Genomic DNA, 20,199 nt, shown 5'->3' with positions numbered 1-20,199 from the left:
GGGGCATAATCTTAGAATAAGGGGCTGCTCTTTCAAAACTGAGATGAGGAGAAACTTCTTCACTCAGAGGGTGGTAGGTCTGTGGAATTTGCTGCCCCAGGAAGCTGTGGAAGCTACATCATTAGATAAATTTAAAACAGAAATAGACAGTTTCCTAGAAGTAAAGGGAATTAGGGGTTATGGGGAGCGGGCAGGAAATTGGACATGAAGCTGAGTTCGGATCGGTCAATGCCCTGTGGGTGGCGGAGAGGGCCCAGGGGCTATGTGGCCGGGTCCTGCTCCGACTTCTTGTGTTCTTTAGATTTGTGGTTGGGATCAGATCAGCCATGATCTTATTGAATGGCGGAGCAGGCTCGAGGGGCCGATTGGCCTACTCCTGCTCCAATTTCTTATGTTCTTATGTTCTTAAAGTAAGCTGTGAGGAGGACAGAGTCTGCAAAGGGATATAGACAGGTTAAGTGAGTGGGCAAGAAGATGGCAGGAGGAGTATAATGTGGAGAAATGTGAGGTTATTCACTTTGGTAGGGAGAATAAAAAAACGGAATATTTTTTAAATGGTGAGAAACTCTTAAATGTTGGTGTTCAGAGGGATTCGGGTGTCCTTGTACAAGAAACACAAAAAGTTAATATGCAGGTACAGCAGGCAATTAGAAAAGCAAATGGCCTTTATTGCAAGGGGGTTGGAGTACAAGAGTAAGGAAGTCTTACTGCAATTGTACAGGGCTTTGGTGAGACCTCACCTGGAGTACTGTGTACAGTTTTGGTCTCTTTAACTAAGGAAGGATATACTTGCCTTAGAGGCAGTGCAATGAAGGTTCACTAGATTGATTCCTGGGATGAGAGGGTTGTCCTATGAAGAGAGGTTGAGTAGAATGGGCCTATACTCTCTGGAGTTTAGAAGAATGAGAGGTGATCTCATTGAAATATATAAGATTCTGAGGGGGCTTAACAGGGTAGATGCTGAGAGGTTGTTTCCCCTGGCTGGAGAGTCTAGAACTAGGGGGCATAGTCTCAGGATAAGGGGTCGGCCATTGAAGACTGAGATGAGAAATTTCTTCATTCAGAGAGTTGTGAATCTTTGGAATTCTCTACCCCAGAGGGCTGTGGATGCTGAGTTGTTGAGTATATTCAAGGCTGAGATCAATAGATTTTTGACTCTAGGGGGATCAAGGGATATGGGAATCGGGCAGGCAAGTGGAGTTGAAGTCAAAGATCAGCCGTGATCTGACTGAATGGCGGAGCAGGCTCAAGGGGCCGTATGGCCTACTCCTGCTCCTAATTCTTATGTTTGTTTCGTGTCGGTAGGGATCGGAGTCACGCTGATCCTGGTCCTGTCCTCTTTTCCGCGCCCCCCCCCCCCCCCCCCATCAAGTAGGTGGAGTTGCTGGATAGCGATCAGGAGTAGGGACCTTGGCTCCGTTTCCCAACGCCCTCCCCGTCCAGGGCAGCGAGGCCAATGTAACGCCCCTGCTGCCTGAGATCAGGGAACCGAGCGGATCATTGGGACCGAACTTGGAAACTTGCTTGTTCTGGGTTCTGTTCTACAGCCACAGTACCTTCCTTCAATTTGTCAGGGAGCTGGAAATGTATTATGCTGTGAGATATGAAGAGTTCCAGTATTTCCCAGATTAACTGCAAGCAACAGTGAGGCTACAAGTTTTATTTTCTATCTTGTTTTCCTTTCTCCAATAATGGAAGTGTGATTGTTTATTTGCAGACATGGCACAGATGAACGGGTGTTTCGACTCGAGTTTGTATCGAACCAGGAATTCACAGAAACAGAGTTCATGAAATGGAGGGAAACGGTGAGTTCTGTGGGAGCGGGCGGTGGTTTGTTGGTTTTGGTTTTGTGCCGCTTAAAATTAAGAAGAATGTGCTGGCAGTGTGGAAGTTGACGAACTGCAAGGCCGCTGCCTTAACGCAACCATGTGCTCTGGTAGCTGAAGGATCTATATGCAAAATAATACGAATGGCTCAAATGGAATTGGAGTCACTGTTCCAAAAGTTGTGGAGAGCTTGCAGGGTAACTGCTGCGAATGGCCTTCAACCCTGCTCATGGCTAAAGCAGCTGTGGGGGGAGTCCCGGGGCCTGTTGGATGGGTGGGAGGGTCCCTAGGGCCTCTGGTGGGTGGGGGGGGTTGCTGGGGCCTGGGGTTGGGGAGGGTGGGATTCCGGGGCCTGGAGTGGGTGGGGGTTCAGAGGCCTGGGGTGAGCATTGAGTCCCTGAGCCTCATAGAGAGTTTAACCTGTGGTTCCCATTGTTTCAGATAATGATTGGAGGGATGCAGTTACCAACCATGGATGAAGTTAACAGGAAGGAACAGCAGATTAAACAGGCACTGGAGTATAAATTCAATGACCGCGACATTGAAGAGGTATGCAACTCAGCAAGAGCCAAACAATCGAGCAAAGTTGCTAAATGTCTTTTTTTCCATTCTCTTTGTCACTTCATTTGTTTAGTGGTTAAACATATTCCACTCAAGTGGACACACAGACTTTATCCTTTATCCCTGTCAAGGAGAGGGAGAGTCACTTAATGGCCCCGGGACACTTGTAGCAGGATAGGGAGCGGAGTAAGGACCCAACACCAAAGTACACTGCCAGCCTCGTCTGACCCAGTTCCCTATTCCGCACCAACCATTCTGCAGCCTCTGAGATTGTGAGTTTAATGCCAAAGTAGGGGCATTTTCACACTGGGCCCATGTCCACCAGTGGTTCATTTCAAGTTGGTCCCATGCAGACAGAGGAGACTCATCCAGTCAGTCTGGGCTCGATTTAACTCGATTCCAAAGGTGAATGACCAGAGCATAGCTCAGTCTCCTTTTGGGTGAGGGGAGAAATACAGTTCCACAATTCCTTAAATGATCCATTTGCTTTGCGAGCTACCCAGTAGGATAAGTTAGCTATGCATGTATAAAATGGTTACTGTAATATTAAATAAAATACTTGGGAATACATTTTAAAACATGCAGAGTCAGATTAAAATATATTATTGGACTCGACACAAACACTTCAACCTATGGTGGCTAGCTTAGACTGGGGATTAAACCTGGGACCTTCCTTTACTAACCGAAGGGTCGGAGGGAGCCCGGAGGTGCATTGTGGGAAGTGGGGTATTATATGGGAGACCATCTGGACAGTGGAGATTCGGGCAGTATTGTACAAAATCACCTCCAGCAGCTACGTTGCTGTCTGAATATACAGGAGCATGAAACCTACTCCTAAAACTGAGAACAGCTCGACACCTAATTAAGTGGCCAAAGCTGCGAGTAACAGTCATGTTCTTGCCCTCGTTGAGCAGTGCTGTCCTGTACTTGCAGATTGTGAAAGAGAAGGACCGATTCAGGAAAGCGCCTTCCAATTACGCCATGAAAAAGACTCAGCTCATGAAAGAAAAGGTGAGTGCCACTGTGTATATATGGATGTGTGTGTATTACTTTTTGCATGTGGTGTGTCACTCAGGTGGGGTTTGGGGGTGCGGGGTGTAGGGTGTTTTGGGGGTGTTCTCATCCTATTGATCGGTGCCGATATCGGGCCCCCAGTCTAGCCCAGGAACACCTATACCTCACTGATCGGGGTCCGGGAAAAACAGGACTTATGCTAACGCACCCGGTGATGGATCACGTAGCCGAATAGCACAGAGACCACACAAACTCGGTGTTTGATTTTTGAATTGGAAGGTTGGTTTTATTGTACCGCCAACGCGAAGAAAATGACAATTAAAATGGTCCTACGCAGTAAATTGGGTTACACACACACACTACGGTACACTACCCCACTAAACTAAGAGGTTGGTGGGGACCCTGGAGACACGTATCACACACGCAGTCGAGGCTCACTAATCTTTGTGCACTTGCAGGTCTGGCTGACCTGTTTCCTCACGTAGGGTTTGTTGGTTTCGCTGGAAGCCGCTCTCCTCTCTGGAGAGCTCAGGTGGCGGAGGAATCAGCCCAAAAGTCAGGGCTGGGTTGCACGAGTGAAGAATCCGAGAGATAAAAGAAGACAAAGGGGGTTTCGGGCTTCCACTTTTATATCCCTCTCTTACAATAGTTTTTAACGTTAACCTACTTCATGTTCATTTAATAGTTCTTTCAAAGCCTCTTAAAAGTCCTTGATGGGTTTCGATGGCCCCTCGTCTTGCTGCAGTTGCCTCTCTCGATGGGCTATTGTTCTTCGAATTAATGCTGATTGTTGATCACCTGCTATAATGGGCTCCTTTTGTATCCAACGTACTAGGTGTTGATCGGTTTTGCTCTAAAACAAAGACATGGCCCCACCATGTCTGGAGATGTGATTCACTGGGCGGTGGCTGTTTAACTCAACCTTGTTTTTTTTCCCACATTCCACTGTTTTGTTGATTCGTTTGGTGACCTTTCAACTGCACCTTCCATCTTAGAATTTTGGTCAATGGCCAATTTTTACAGACTCAGGGAAAAGTGGAATTCACTGAATTCTACAGGGGATAACTGGGTGAGGGGGCACGAAGGGTGAGAGTGGGGGACCTGAGGATGGATGAGAAGAGCGGGGAAGAGAAGGATGGGCAAAGAGGAGGAGAAAAAGGGGAAACATCTGTCAAAGAGAGTGTTGGCCAGAACAGACCAGCATCGGGATGAGGGGCGCAGCTGGAAAAGCGTGTTTGGGCGGCAGGTTGTACCAAGGCTGATAAGGTCAGCATGGGGTGTAGACAGTCTCAAAAAGTCCTTCAGTGGGGTTTGGGTAACTGGAAAATTCAACAGGGTTTGGGGATTAAGGGTCAGAAAAGATCAGGAATTCCAAACCCAGGTGAACCGGGATTAGAGTCCGGAGGCTAACTAGACCAAGTGCACAACTGTAATTCAGTCTTAATTTTAAAGGCATACACTCTGTTATATTTTTATATATTTACATTATAAATTTTGATGTCCCCCAATGCATTAAATTTAAAAGCCTCACCTTTGAATCCCTACACAGCCCCACCCCATCCTATCTCTGCACCCTTCTCCAGCCTTGCACCTCTTTCCACACACTTGGCTCCCTGACTCGGTCCATCTGTGCACTGCCCTCAGTTCCTTTCTTTGGAACTCCCTCCCTAAACCTATCCACCTCTCTACTTCTCTCATCCTTTCAGGACCTTTTCAAAGCCCATCTTTCCGACCTGGCGTTTGGTCACCCCTCCTAATCTCTCGCCCTCTGGCTCGGCATTCACGCTTTCCGTCTGCTTCTGTTTGTGCAGCTCAGGACATAGAAGGTGCTGTGTTAATGCTAGTTGTAATTTGCTTTTACAGCAGGACTGTGGGGTCTGTGTTATGCCAGAGTATGTAACCAATGTAACTTTGTGTATTAAAACTCATGTGATGACAGCCCCTTTCCTTCCCCTGTACTTTGGGTGACGAGTTGTTTATTTCTATTGGCGGCTGAACTGTACTCAAAAAAAAAAAAAAATTTTAAAAAATGAGGGTGTTAAACTTTGGTACTCTAATTGAAATGTTATCCCTCAATTAGAAGTCTTGGTTCAGGCATTGTGTTGGTAAACTCACCTGACGAAGGAGGAAAGCTCCGAAAGCTTGTGATTTAAAATAAAACTGTTGGACTATAACCTGGTGGTGTGCAAGTCCTTACATTTCTCTCAAGATTCACTGCACTAGTTGTCAGGTGGTTTGTGACAGAGTTCCCCTAACATTCTGTGGCCCTACTCCTGCAGGACCACAGTTTGTCTGTAAGTTGCACAGGTTCCGGGTAAGCTGAAAATAGTTGTTACGTACAGGAAAACCACCAAAGCACCACAGCCAGGCTTTCTCTTAATATGTTTGTTAACCCTGAATTCCTTTCTCTCTATCTCCTACCCTGTTCCTGAGATTGTGGCTAGTCATTGCTAAGGAGTCCAAGCCTCTGGCACGGATGCTCTATAATCGTTCATACCTACCCAAGCTATTGTGAAAACCTACCCGCTGACCCCCTAGGGTCGCACTTTGCCTTGTTGACAAGGAGGAATGGAGTCTAGAGAAAAGGGTCCGTAAGAAAATAGTGGAAAACAAGTCAGAAATAAACTCATCTCCGTTGTGTCGTGTTGCCAACTTCGAAATTTTATTCTGACTTTGCAGAAAATGGTTTTTCTGAGAGTTGAATGTAAAGCAGTGCTGGTATGTTCACCAGAAGTCTCAGCTGTCTGGGAGCTGGGCCGAGGGGGTAGGAGACGGGCTATCTGGAAACCAGACCGGGGGGCAGGAGACGGGCTATCTGGGAACGAGGCCGAGGGGCAGGAGATGGAATATTTGGGAGCTAGGCCGAGAGGCAAGAGACGGGCTATCTGGGAACCAGACTGGGGGGCAGGAGACGGGCTATCTACACGGTTTGTCTACATAGACAAACCGTGTTTCTTATGCAGGTAGACCTGTTCTAAGTATCCAGTTTGTTGAAGGGAAGTCTTGTAATCCGAGATGTGCTTCTCAATAATCGAACTTTTCCTGCAGGGAATGTCAATAGAACCCAAGTCACGGTCAGGCCAGGGGTGCTGCAAGAAGTTCCCACTGGTTAAGATCTGCTGACAGCAGAAATGGTGTTGGGGTGCATCAGAGCCCATTCAATCCCAGGAAGGGCTGTCAAATTGTAAAGAATTATCGATCTTGAGTATCCTTTTTTTAAAAAATAAGTAGTACATTTGGAGCCCAGCGAGGGATGAGCTAAAGTCAGGTGCTCCTGAAGTGCTATGGTCTTTGTGGGGGGGGGGGGGGTGGTCAGAGTTCATGACCATCTCTGCCATTCAGCCCCCCTCACTGTGGGACACAGAAACCCCTTCAGGCCAGTTTCCCAGGGAATTCTGCTTTGTGCTCCCCTGGGAATATCTTTGCAGTTTGAATTGTACTTAAGATAGTTTCGCTGACAATTTGCATTACAGCTCTCGAGGTGAGAGTCTGTCTTTAATTTTGTGTGTTACGGTATTGTCCAGAGCCTGTTATCTCTGCTCTAGTAGTAACTCAGTTCCCTCCATTTCCATTAAGGCAATGGCAGAAGAAGCGGGTGAGCAAGAGAAAGCGCGACAGATCCAGGAACAGCTGAATGATCTGGAAGAACGGGCAGAGGCCCTCGATAGACTTCGCACCAAAAACATCTCTGCCATCAGGTAAGGAAAGAAAGGACTTGCATTTATATAGCGCCTTTCACGACCTCAGGATGTCCCAAAGCGCTTTACAGCCAATGAAGTACTTTTGAAGTGTAGTCACTCTTGTAATGTAGGAATCACAGTAGCCAATTTGTGCACAGCAAGATCCCACAAACAGCAATGTGATAATGACCAGATAATCTGTATTAGTGATGTTGGTTGAGGGATAGATATTGGCCAGGACACAGGGGAGAACTCACCTGCTCTTCTTTGAATAGTGCCATGGGATCTTTTACATCCACCTGAGAGGGCAGACGAGGTCAATAGTAACTTTTAAAAAGGGAATTGGATAAATACTTAAAAAGGAAAAATTTGCAAGGCTATGGGGAAAGAGCGATGAAGTGGGACTAATTGGATAACTCTTTCAAAAAGCTGGCACTGGCACAATGGGCTGAAAGGCCTCCTTCTGTGCTGCATGATTCTATGCACAACTGAGACACTACAGCACCACCACTGGTGGGAGAGTATAATTACAGTGTTTCAAAATCAAAATACTGCTGATGCTGGAAATCTGAAATCAAAGCAGAAAATGCTGGAAATACTGAACAAGTCAGGCAGCACCTGCGGAGAAAGAGTGTGAGTTAATGTTTCAGGTCGATGACCTTTTGTCAGAACTGGAAGAAGTTGACAATTAAAGAGCTTTTAAGCAAATACAGAGCCAGGGAAAAGGGGGGGAGGAAGGGGAGAGGAGGAAATAAGAAAAGGGAAGGTCTGTGATAGGGTGGAGGGCAGGAGTGATTAAATGACAAAAGGGATGATGGTGCAAGCCAAGCAGGGTGGTAATGGGACAGGTTAAGAAACAAAAGATGGGTCTGGAGTAGCTGTAAATGGCAACAGCAGAACCATTACCAACACTTGCTGTCCGAAAAAAATGGAAGCAGTGGTTACACAAGCAGTTTCCAATATAAATGTGGACAGGAATTTATAATATGGGAAAAAGTGGACCCAGGAAGTGCACAGTGACTATTTATATAAAAACAGAATTCTTGACACTTATTTTTCTCTCTCCTTTCATCGTGAATACACAGACTCCTTGGTGGGAGATGGTTTCATGGTTTTGGTCACACACAAGTACCCTGGGCAGTGAGTATTGGCAGGTTAAACAGGGGGCAGGGGGTATCACAGCTGATCCCCATTCTATGCTCGCCTGATATCTACATACAGGCCTCCCAGCTGGGGCCACTGGGTAGTAATCAGGACTGGGAACGCTGGCTGATTTATCCTTTCTATAACCTAGTGAGGTCATTTCTATGGAGATCAGCTAACTCAGCACAAACCAGGGATGATACAACCTAGGCCCTTCTTGGTCTGTTTGTCTCAGCTCCCCAGTGAGCCTTTGGGAGGCCCAGACCGATTCTTTTTCTAAATAACCTGCTCCCGGTATTGCCAGTGCTGCTGTTTAGGTGTCAGCTGTGTCTCAGTGGGTAACACTCTCCCCTCTGAGTCAGAAGGTCGTGAATTCAAATCCCACTCCTGTGATTTCAGCATAAAATCTAGGCCGATACTTCAGTGCAGTACTGAGGGAGTGCTGCACTGTCGGAGATGCCGGCTTTTGGATGAGACGTTAAACCGCGGCCTCGTCTGCCCTCTCAGGTGGATGTAAAAGATCCCATGGCACTATTCAAAGAAGAGCAGGTGAGTTCTCCCCTGTGTCCTGGCCAATATCTATCCCTCAACCAACATCACTAATACAGATTATCTGGTCATTATCACATTGCTGTTTGTGGGATCTTGCTGTGCACAAATTGGCTACTGTGATTCCTACATTACAAGAGTGACTACCCATTCAAACAATGCATTCCAGAATATAACAACTCACTGCGCAAAAAAATTTCTCATCTCCCTTGTTTTTTTTTCCATCTCCCAGTTCCTCAGCCTGTAATGCAGTGAAGCTTCTGTGCTCCAACCAGCTCTGCTTCCTAAATTGCCGTCAGTTTTGTCCAAGTATTATATAAAAGTAAAGAGATAATATATGAATTTAAAATGGGGACTGAATTACATCTGTGTGTCCCCGTCCAATTATCTCCAACCTTCAAACCCTCACCCATTTCAATTGAAGATTATGCCTGGTCTTGACTCCAGAGGGGGGCGTGGGGATGTGTATGTATGTGTCTGGGCACTGCACCTCAGGAAGGATATATTGGCCTTGGAGGGGGTGTAGCGCAGATACACCAGAATGATATCTGGGCTAAAAGGGTTAAATTATGAGGACAGGTTGCATAGACTAGGCTTGTATTCCTTTTAAGTATAGAAGATTATGGGGTGATCTAATTAATTGAATCATAGAATGATACAGCACAGAAGGAGGCCATTCGGCCCATCACGCCTGTGCTGGTTCTTTGAAAGAGCAATCCAATTAGTCCCACTCCCCTGCCCTTTCCCCATCGCCCTGCTATTTTTCCCCTTCAAGTATTTATCCAATTGCCTTTTGAAAGTTATTATTGAATTTGCTTCCACCGCCCTTTCAGGCAGTGTATTCCAGATCATCATAACTCGCTGCATTAAAAAAAATTTCTCCTCTCGCCTCTGGTTCTTTTGCCGATCACCTTAAATCTGTGTCCTCTGGTAACTGACACTTCTGTCACTGGAAACAGTTTCTCCTTATTTACTGTATCACAACCCTTCATGATTTTGAACACCTCTACTAAGTCTCTCTTTAACCTTCTCCGCTCTAAGGAGAACTTCTCTAGTCTCTTCCCACAACTGAAGTCCTGCATCCTTAATTGAGGTGTTTAAGATGATTAAAGGATTCGATATGGTCAATCGAGAGAAACTATTTCCTGTGGTGGGGGAATCCAGAACAAGGCGACATAACTTTAAAATTGGAGTGAGGCCGTTCAGGGGTGAAATGAGGAAGCACTTCTTTACACAAAGGGTAGTGGAAATCTGGAACTTTTTTTTACCCCCCCCCCCCACCAAAAAAAAAGTTGTTGAGGTTGGGGGTCAATTGAAAATGTCAAAACTGAGATTGATAGAATTTTGTTAGGTAAGGGTATTAAGGGTTACAGATCCAAGGCGGGTAAATGGAATTAAGATACAGGTCAGCCATGGCCTAATAGAATGGCAGAACAGACTCAAGGGGCTGAATGGCCTCCTTCAGTTCCTTTGTGTGGAGACATTGTATATGCCCATTGCAGTCGGGTTAAATGTGATTCAAGTTCCGGTACGGCCGTGAGAAATCAGCCTGAAAATCCTGAGACTTTTCCCAAAAAGTGGAAATTCTTGCGCTTAGTTGAACTGAACCGTAGCAGGTACAGGATACCCTAATTATTGGCAAAATTATATTAAATTCTTGAATCAAAATCTGCCCAACCTGGGGTACTGGGTACAGTTCTAGGCATTGGCTTGACCATACCTAGGGTATTGGGTATGGTTCTGGGCACTGGCTGAGCCATACCTGAGGAACGGTACAATTCTGGGCACTGGCTCGACTGCACCTGGGGTACTGGGTACAATTCTGGGTTGGGATAGAATGACCCAGTGGCTGGAGGAGCAGAATGCCCCTTTCTCGCTCTGGATTTTCTTCTGTTAACGTCTGTGACAGGATGGGGCACCCACCTGCAAGGTGCAAGGGATTGGCCCTGGGCAGATGTACAGGAACAGTTGCATCTGGCTGTCAGCCACCCAGAATGAAGAATGGTAAAGTTGGCTCTGCCACATTTCTAGGCCATGGTATAGGGTGAGTTGGCATGTGTGCAGTTAGACAATACTGTATAAACTTCATTCCAGGATGCAATTCAACTAATGCACTCATTACATTTTAGGCTTGATGTTTTTTTTGGGTAGACATCCTAGCATCTGACCCTCCTCAGTAATTTCTGTTATATCACTCCGTCATCTGCGGTGTATTAACGAATAAAGACCCAATTTTTCAAGTCTTTCTTCATATTTGTATTTCCTCAAACCACATTAACAGATGCGTTCTTTGAACCTCATTGTTAGTAAGTGTGAGGTGATACATAAAAAGCAGTAATTACACTGTGAATGATATGCTCGGTGGTGTGAAAGAGCACAGATTCACAGGACATTAAAAGAAGCACCTCAGGTTGAATCAGTCAGCACAGAAGGAGGCCATTCAGCCCATCGTGCCTGTACCGGCAGTACTTGGTTTTATCATGAGGTATGGAATATAAAAACCAAGAGGTCGCGATGAGCCTGCATAAAACCTTAATGACCTCAGCTAGAGTACTGTGTGCAGTATTGGGCTCCACACCATCTGAAGGATATTGAGGCTTTAGAGAGGGTACAATACAGGGTGCTGCCTTGCCATGATTGACAGATGCCTGAGCCTGTGCCCAGGCCAAATCGTGATGTGGAAGGCCTGAGGCTCCACAATTTCTGGGTTGCTGAGCCAAGATACGTCTGGCGATAAGCTTGCACCTGGTGGCAAAGCCATCCCTCATTCCAACTGGAATTTGAAACTGGCCTTAGAGATGACTGCACACCTCACAGAACAGCCACATATTGGTTTGTTTTACAAGTGTCTCTATTAAAACCCCGTTGTTCCTTTCTCCCAGCTACATAAACCAGAGGAACAGAGAGTGGAACATAGTCGAGTCTGAGAAGGCTTTGCTGGTAAGTGCTGCTGTTAGGCAAATATTTGCTACTGATTTGAAAACATTGAGTTTGGATGCATTGAAGACCAGAAAGGCTTGGGTGCAATCTCCACTATATGTGCTGAGTTAGCTGTTTTCACATGGGCTACAATTGGCCTCGGTGTCACTGGGTTACAGAGAGAAAATCAGCCAGAGTTGCTCCTCCTGATCACTATCCAGTGACGTACTGCGATGCCCTTCATAGTCAAATAGCCTCTCAACACTCATCTAGGCTCACACATGATGAATGGCCGCTTGGTTGAGGTACTGGAGGGCAATGAGTACCCCTCGCACTCATGTCCCAGCAACAGTTATCCGTTTCAGAAGAGAAGGGGAGAAAATTGAGGAGGGGGGTTTAATTATATTTTGCAATGATATTGTAACCCTAATGTAACAAATCGGCTTGAGATAGTGGTGGTTCAGCAAGACATTCCAGTAAACATTCACATGTTATCAGTTGGAATGGCTTCATTCATGTGAGCACAGCAGGGGAATGTGACATGTGATCAAGAGCCCATATCTAGGAGGGCAGTAGTTTAATTAGATTTGTGACTGGCTGGTACTGGGGCATGAAGAGCTGAGGGATGGTCATCAGTCAAACCTTTGCCTTCCTGTCCAGCTAAGAGAGGGCACAGTTTGCAAAAGTCTGAACAGGAAGCCAGGGACACAGAGAGTAGGAGCTCCCTGCTTAGGTTTCATGCTGATGAATTTGAGAAACTATTGGTCAAAAAAGTGTATTTAGCCAGATGGTGTGCTTTGTTATTTTATAAATTTTATAACAAAATAGGTTAAAAGACACTGTACATGTTTTGTTCATATATAATGTCTGTCTAATCACTGGCCTCGTCCACTGGTGTTCATTAGTCCGCCCTCCAGAAGGTAGCAGAAATATGCCTTGTGGGGTCAAAGTGATCAGTGTCCAGTTTGTGTAACGAGGGGTTTCATGGTTGTATCCCTGAGTCACCCTGTTGTATGACCAGATACTGGGCAGCAGGGGTAAACTCCTGATCCTAGGGGACGCAGAGCCCACTTATGGGAGAGTCTAGTGACAGAGAATCTGAGGGTGGGTGGTGGGGTGGAGATGAGATTTTTTTTTTATGCAGCGAGTTGTGATCTGGAATGCACTGCCTGAAAAGGTGGTGGAAGCAGATTCAATGGTAACTTTCAAAAGGGAATTGGATAAATACTTGAAAATAAATTTACAGGTCTATGAGGAAAGAGCAAGGGAGTGGGACTAATTGGATAGCTCTTTCGAAGAGCAGGCACAGGCATGATGGGCTGAATAGCCGTCTTCTGTGCGTTATGATTCTATAACAACTTGCATTCGTTTAGTGTCTTCAACATAGAAAAAAACCATCCCAGGCGCTTCGCAGAGGCACAAGGAAAAAATGGACGCCGGGCCAAAGGAGGAGATACTGGGGTGACTAAAATTTGGTCAGAGAGGTGGGTTTTAAGGAGGGTCTTGAAGGAGAAGAAGGAGGTGGAGAGGTTTAGAGAGGGAATTCCAAAACTTAGAGTCTAGGCGGCTGAAGACACAGTCGTCAATGGTGGAGCGAAGGGTGTGGGGGATACAGAAGAGGCCAGTCGGAGGATCAGAGAGTTCGGGGTGGGGGGTGGTGGTTAGGGCTGGAGGAGGTAAGACAGCTAGGTGGGTGTGAGGCCATGGAGAGCTTTTAACACTGGGATGAGAGCTTTAAATCTGAGGTGTTGGGGGACCAGGAGCCAATGTAGGTTAGTGAGGACAGGGATGGGTGAGTGGGAAGGACTTAGTGCTGCATAGGGTGTGGGCAGCAGTAGAGTGGTGAAATAGTGCTCAGGAGGCCTGAGACTTGTCTACTTTTCCTCAATGACTGAAGTTTCAGCGAGCATTCTTCCCAATGGCTTGGTGCTATGCAGATGTTTTTGACTCACGCTTTATAACTGGCTCGATGTTGGGCGCAGTGGAATCTAATGGGGAGGGGTGGGGTGGGAGGGGGAGGAATTGCTTCTGACGCGAGGAGATAACTGTTTGATGGCGGGTAGAAGGACTCCTGTTTTTACAGTAATCTCCCTTTCTCTGCAGGCAGAGGTCCAGAATGAGAGAAACAAGCAGATGGATCCCTTCACCAGGCGCCAATGTCAACCCACCATCGTCTCCAATGTAAGGCCTCTTTATGATGCTGTCAGCGGTCATGATTTACAGTGCTGTCTCTGCGTGGTTTTGCAATGCTGTCTATGAGCGGGGAGGGTTTACGATGCTGTCTGTGAGCGGGGAGGGTTTACGATGCTGTCTGTGAGCGGGGAGGGTTTACGATGCTGTCTCTGAGCGGGGAGGGTTTACGATGCTGTCTCTGAGCGGGGAGGGTTTACGATGCTGTCTCTGAGCCGGGAGGGTTTACGATGCTGTCTGTGAGCGGGGAGGGTTTATGATGCTGTCTGTGAGCGGGGAGGGTTTACGATGCTGTCTCTGAGCGGGGAGGGTTTACGATGCTGTCTCTGAGCGGGGAGGGTTTACGATGCTGTCTCTGAGCCGGGAGGGTTTACGATGCTGTCTCTGAGCCGGGAGGGTTTACGATGCTGTCTCTGAGCGGGGAGGGTTTACGATGCTGTCTCTGAGCGGGGAGGGTTTACGATGCTGTCTCTGAGCCGGGAGGGTTTACGATGCTGTCTCTGAGCCGGGAGGGTTTACGATGCTGTCTCTGAGCCGGGAGGGTTTACGATGCTGTCTCTGAGCCGGGAGGGTTTACGATGCTGTCTCTGCTTGTGTGCCCACAGTCTCGGGATCCTGCTGTCCAGGCTGCGATCATTGCTCATCTGAATGCAAAGTATGGCTCCGGATCCGAGGCAGAGCTGCCACTGGACTTAAACAAACCGGTAAGAATGAGGAGCAATGGAGGGTAACGGGTTGTCCTGTGGAGAGCATTGGTCAGGGAGGAGGGCTCCGACTCGCCCTAGTTCCAGGAATGTGGTTTTGTGGTTTGGCTGGAGGTGTTGCTGGGGACCAGTTGTTGCCAGGTGACCCTTCAGGCCTTTAGTTCTATCCATCTCTCCAGTATCTCTTTCTATCAGTGGTGTGTTAGTCTCTAAGGGAGCACGACAGCACACTCTGCTGTCAGTCAATTATCTGGTATTGTAACTCTCAATCGCAAGCTGGTTATTCTAAGGAGATGTTTGTGTCCTCCATACTCTGCCCTCCTCTCCTAAAGATGCTGACTCTTCAGGAGCAGTTCCACAGGTGCTGTCTTACACATTTACTTGCGCAGGTACTGAGGTGTACCTTGCAAGAGGTGAAACTTTTGGAAGGGAATAGGGAAAACAGAGATCCAACAGAAAAGGTTTTTGGGATACATTTTTGAAAACATTTTGGGATCCAGTATATGAGCAATTTGAGACATGACTTGTAACATGCTCGGGAGGAACAGGTGACTTTGGACCGATGGTTCCCAAAGCTCTCCCCCACTGGGGGTTTTCCTCACCTCATGTCTGGGTCTGTTGTAGACTCATTGATTGATTGCCATGATTAGTCATCATCTCCATTATCATATCATGTGACTACCAGGATGGTAGAAGGCGAGCTAGACGAGCCTTGTTCTTTCTTTCATCTGGCAAGTCCTATGTTTGTAACTGTGGTGTGTTCTCGTTAACAGGACCAGGGTGGCAGTAAGAAGGACGACAGCAATATAAAATCCAATTCTGATCTCTCAGAGGACCTTTTCAAAGCACACGACTTCGACATCAAGATCGATCTGCAAGTGCCCAATGCAGGTGAGCCCCTGAGACTTGTACATGATGCTGCGTGCCCAGTTTTAAGCTATTGACAAATGTCCAAATGACAATGGCTCCAGTCCAGTCTGAATGGGCTGCCTGTCGCCTGTTTGAAGTCCCATTACATTGTGTTGTCGTACTGTACGGGATCTTTTAAATCCACCTGACTAGTTTATTATTCCAGGCCTCTGGATTACTAGTCCAGTAACATAACCACTACACTACCATCCCCTTGGGGTAGACAGGGCAGTGAGAGTGAATGCCCACAGTGGGGGATTTATTTTTAAGTTGGACGCACTTATTTCAAGGCGGTGCCAATATTGACCCTGTGAAGGGATGAAATTTCAAAAGCTAAGACTGATCTGTCATTTTATACTCTGAAATTTTGCCCACCTCCCATCAGTTTGTTTCTCATCTCTAATTCAATTGCCATCAGTGGCTGAGGCAGTGGGGAATTTGCTTCTACCCAGGCCATACCTGCCCTGGGAGTGTTTGATGGGACAGTGTAGAGGGAGCTTTACTCTGTATCTAACCCATGCTGTACCTGCTCTGGGAGTGTTTGATGGGACAGTGTAGAGGGAGCTTTACTCTGTATCTAACCTATGCTGTACCTGCCCTGGGAGTGTTTGATGGGACAGTGTAGAGGGAGCTTTACTCTGTATCTAACCCGTGCTGTACCTGAGAGAGCGTGATTGTGTCCCATTTCCCAGCACTCATCTTGATGAGCAGTGAATTCGCACACGGTAAATTGAAGGCCTGCTTGGTCCAATCCCTTAAGCCCTGTTCATCCATCACCCCATGCTCGCTGACCTACATTGGCTCCCGGTCCGGTAATGCTTTGATTTTAAAATTCTCATCCTTGTTTTCAAATCCCTCCACGGCCTCGCCCCCTCCCTATCTCTGTAACCTCTTCCACCCCGACAACCCTCCGAGATCCCTGCGCTCCTCCAATTCTGTCCTCTTGCGCATCTCCAATTTTAATTGCTCCACCATTGGCGGCCCTGCCTTCAGCTGCCTAGGCCCTAAACTCCCTAAACCTCTCCGCCTCTCCACTTCTCCTCCCTTAAGACGCTCCTTAAAACCCACCTCTTTGACCGAGCTTTTGGCCACCTATCCTTATATCTCCTTATGTGGCTCGGTGTCAAATTTTGTTTGACAATCGCTCCTGTGAAGCACCTTGGGACTTTTTACTACGTTAAAGGTGCTATATAAATGCAAGTCGTTGTTGATTACACTCCTGTGGAACGCCTTGGGACATTTTACCACGCTAAAGGCACTTTATAAACACAAGTTGTTGTTCAGTGAGCGTCTTTCCTTTCTGTCTTGGCGCAGAATCCAAGTCGTTGTCAGTGAGCTCGAAGACTCCGTCCGTGAAAGATGGAACCCCAAGGCGATCTCTAAATCTGGAGGACTACAAGAAGCGTCGGGGGCTGATCTGAGCGTGGCCAGGCTGCTGCTGCGATTCTTTGCATGCGTCTCATTGGTAGCGGATGAGTGCAGCAAGCGGACATTGAAAGACTGAGCCCGGCCGCTCGACTCTGTGTGTTCAGGCAGGACGGCCATTGTATAAAAAAAACAAACTCCTGGTGATTTTTATTTTATTATTTTTTCCTTTAGTAAAAGTAAGTTGAGTGCTGCTTTCTGTCATTCTTTAGTGCTTGGCTGCAAAGTGATCCCACTCAGTCGGTCTGCAGTCTGTTTTTTAATCTTAATTGAGGATTGAGACTAGAGTTCATCTGAGGGGACAGTTTTGGTTTCTGCATTCTGTGAGCTCTGTTTGAAGCAGCGCTCTCCCAATAGAACATCTTATATACAGGAAACCTTTTTTTTCTACAGCTGTGTTTTGTACATGTACACGGTAGTTTAAGTGAGTAGCAGAAGAAAACATCTGGTGGCCAGCTGCATTTATAAACAGCTGGATTCAGAAGCCCACCACGCCGCGTCTGTTGTGGCTGCTCGGTTGTTTAGTGTATGTGGCCTGTTGGCTACTGTAAATGATGGTAAGTAATTGTTTTCCTCCCAGTTTCAGTGCGGGATTCCCGTCGCCCAGTAGCCCCCCTCTCCCGCGAGCTGCCTGGCCGGTTTTCTTTCAGGAATCTCCGTGATTCGGCTCCAGCCGTTCTGTAAATAAGGTGTTGATCACATGGCAGCCAGAGGCACCAGGCAGCAGCCACTGGGGCAGTTTCTGTTGAACGGAGGGGACAGGACTAAACAAGTCAAGCGAGCCCCCGGGCCCTGCTTCTTATTGAAGCGTTGGCTGCCTTTGTCATGCCTCATGAATTCAGACGGTGACACCATCAGTCAGGCTGACTTCGGCTGAGAGTATGTTTTTACCTAATCCCTGCGGTGGTAACCCAGTGACCCGTGTGTTTCTACCAGGGGTCTGGGGCTGTTCGCTGAGCTGTGTAAGTATTGTATCACTCGAGCCCTGTAAATATCTCCTTTATGTAATTAAGACACCCCCTCCAAGCATCGAACCCTGCACCACCCCCTGGCTGCCTAAACCAGATAGGGTTTTCATTCACTTCCAGTCCCTATTTTTAAAAAAAATACAAGAAAAACCTGGGAATCAGAAAACTGAGTGTGCGGTTGGTCTGTCAACATCTGAAAGAGAAACCCAGGTGAGTGTTTTAGGTGGAGTGAGAATGGTCATGTCCGCCTGAATCGTCAATCTGTCTTTCCTCCTTCAAATTACCCACTGTGCGTTTCCAGCAGCATTTTCTGTGTTTAGTTCTGCAGTGAATCTCCTCTCGTTCGTGTTTAAACCCCAAGAGACTGGAGCTACACTGGCCCATGTGTGCCCAGCCCAGGCACTGGTTAAATCGTTGGCTTGGTTTGTGTTTTGATCGGGGGAGGGAGGCTGCAGGCCTTCCCAGATTAAACCAGCGAGACGTACCCTATACTGGCATTAATTTCAGTCGAGGGTGGAGCGTGATTGCTTCAAATGTTTGCAGGGCAGTTTTGTGAATGTGCTCGGAGTCAATTTAACCAACAAGAAGATATATGGAACTGAAAACAATATACTCTTGTAGTACTGTATTCCTGCCACTACATGGTAGTGTTGTTAATAAAGTGCTAATCCACCGTCTGGCTGGTCATTTTTAATCCAGTCTTCATTCAGTGTTCACTTCTGATTTTAGCCTCACTTGAAAATGTGTTTTTTTAAAAAGGCGCCAGTGAATTTTTATTTCTGAAATGGGTCCCCAGAAATGCCACTTATTTTTTCTTTATTCACTCCGGGGATGTGGCAGTCACGGGCAAGGCCAGCATTTGTTGCCCTGAGAAGGTGGTGGTGAACCACTGGTAGCGGTTTGATACTGAGTGTCTTTCTAGGCCACTTCGGAGGGCAGTCAAGAGCCAACCACATTGGTGTGGGACTGGAGTCACAAATAAGCCAGACCGGGTAAGGTCCCTAAAGGACATTAGTGAACCAGTTGGGTTTTTACAACAACCTGACAACTTCATGGTCACTTTTACTGATACCAGCTTTTTGTTTCCAGCTTTTTAAAATTGGATTCAAATTCTCAAACTTCTATGGTGGAATGTGACCGAGGATTATTAGTCCAGGCCTCTGGATTACTAATCCAGCAACATATCCACTACTCCACTATACATACAATTACATTGAGTCTCCAGCACCGAAATAGGCCATTCGGCCCAACAGGTCCATGCCGGTGTTCGTGCTCCACACGAGCCTCCTCCCGCCCCTCTTCATCTAACCCGATCAGCATATCCTTCCATTCCTTTCTCCCACGTGTTTATCCAGCTTCCCCTTCGATGCATTTATGCTATTTGCCTCAACTCCATTTGCCTCAACTACTCCACATTCTAACCACTCTCTAGGTAAAGAAGTTTCTCCTGAATTCCCTATTGGATTTATTAGTGACTATCTTATATTTATGGTCCCTAGTTCTGTTCTCCCTCACAAGTGGAAACATCTTCTCTATGTCTACCTATCAAATCCTTTCATAATCTTAAAGTCGTCTTTTCTGGAGAAAAGGGCCCCAGCCTGTTTAGCCTTTCCTGATAAGTATATCCTCTCAGTTCTGGTATCATCCTTTTAAATCTTTTTTGCACCTTCTCCAGTGCCTCTATATCCTTTCTATAGTATGGAAACCAGAGCTTGTTAACAGTACTCCAAGTGTGGTCAAACCACGGTTCTGTACAAGTTTAACATAATTTCTCTGCTTTCCATTTCTATCCCTCTAGAAATGAACCCAGTGCTTGGTTTGCCCTTGCTATGGCCTAATTAACCTGCGTCGCTACTTTTTAGTGATTTGTGTTTCTGTACCCCAAGATCCCTTTGCTCCTCTACCCCATTTAGATTGCAACAGCACGTGATGTCTAAGGTGTATGGTCCCAATCAGCTGTGCAGACAGTTGGAAAGAACGGGAAGCTGAGTGGGTCAGATGTGTTCTTGGTCCTATCAGCAATTCCCACAGCTGTCGGCTGCACAGCCCTCTCTCCTGCCCAATACCACGATCGCATTGACCTGAGGAAATCGGCGCTCAGCTCGGCACCGATTTCTGACCAAGTCTCCTATCTGTCTACGATCCCCATCTGCAGCTGCCCCAGACTCAGCCCTGTCTTATCCCTCGCCTGTATGTGTGTCGATTTTACTGATCTTGGTTTGGTGGCATTTGCAGTACACAGTATTGGGGCTCTTTTTTATTCGTTCATGGGATGTGGACGTCGCTGGCAATGCCAGCATTTATTGCCCAT

The 20,199-nt window shown here is 46.9% G+C and overlaps 1 protein-coding gene across 1 annotated transcript in view; it reads left to right on the top strand.

Annotated features, from left to right (window-relative positions):
• Positions 1-18,565, top strand: part of rtf1 (RTF1 homolog, Paf1/RNA polymerase II complex component) — a 55,219-nt gene extending 36,654 nt beyond the window's left edge. Inside the window, exons 10-18 of the mRNA XM_067991146.1 lie at positions 1,718-1,805; positions 2,268-2,375; positions 3,321-3,398; positions 6,978-7,099; positions 11,656-11,713; positions 13,796-13,873; positions 14,488-14,586; positions 15,360-15,477; positions 16,810-18,565. Of these exons, the coding sequence (XP_067847247.1) occupies positions 1,718-1,805; positions 2,268-2,375; positions 3,321-3,398; positions 6,978-7,099; positions 11,656-11,713; positions 13,796-13,873; positions 14,488-14,586; positions 15,360-15,477; positions 16,810-16,916 (856 nt within the window). The 3' untranslated portion in view covers positions 16,917-18,565. The remainder of the gene's footprint in view (positions 1-1,717; positions 1,806-2,267; positions 2,376-3,320; positions 3,399-6,977; positions 7,100-11,655; positions 11,714-13,795; positions 13,874-14,487; positions 14,587-15,359; positions 15,478-16,809) is intronic.
• The last annotated feature ends 1,634 nt before the right edge of the window (positions 18,566-20,199 follow it).

The sequence above is a fragment of the Heptranchias perlo genome, chromosome 10 (genome assembly GCF_035084215.1).
Source record: "Heptranchias perlo isolate sHepPer1 chromosome 10, sHepPer1.hap1, whole genome shotgun sequence".
Classification (NCBI taxonomy): domain Eukaryota; kingdom Metazoa; phylum Chordata; class Chondrichthyes; order Hexanchiformes; family Hexanchidae; genus Heptranchias; species Heptranchias perlo.
This window is presented reverse-complemented; position numbering and strand designations above follow the sequence as displayed.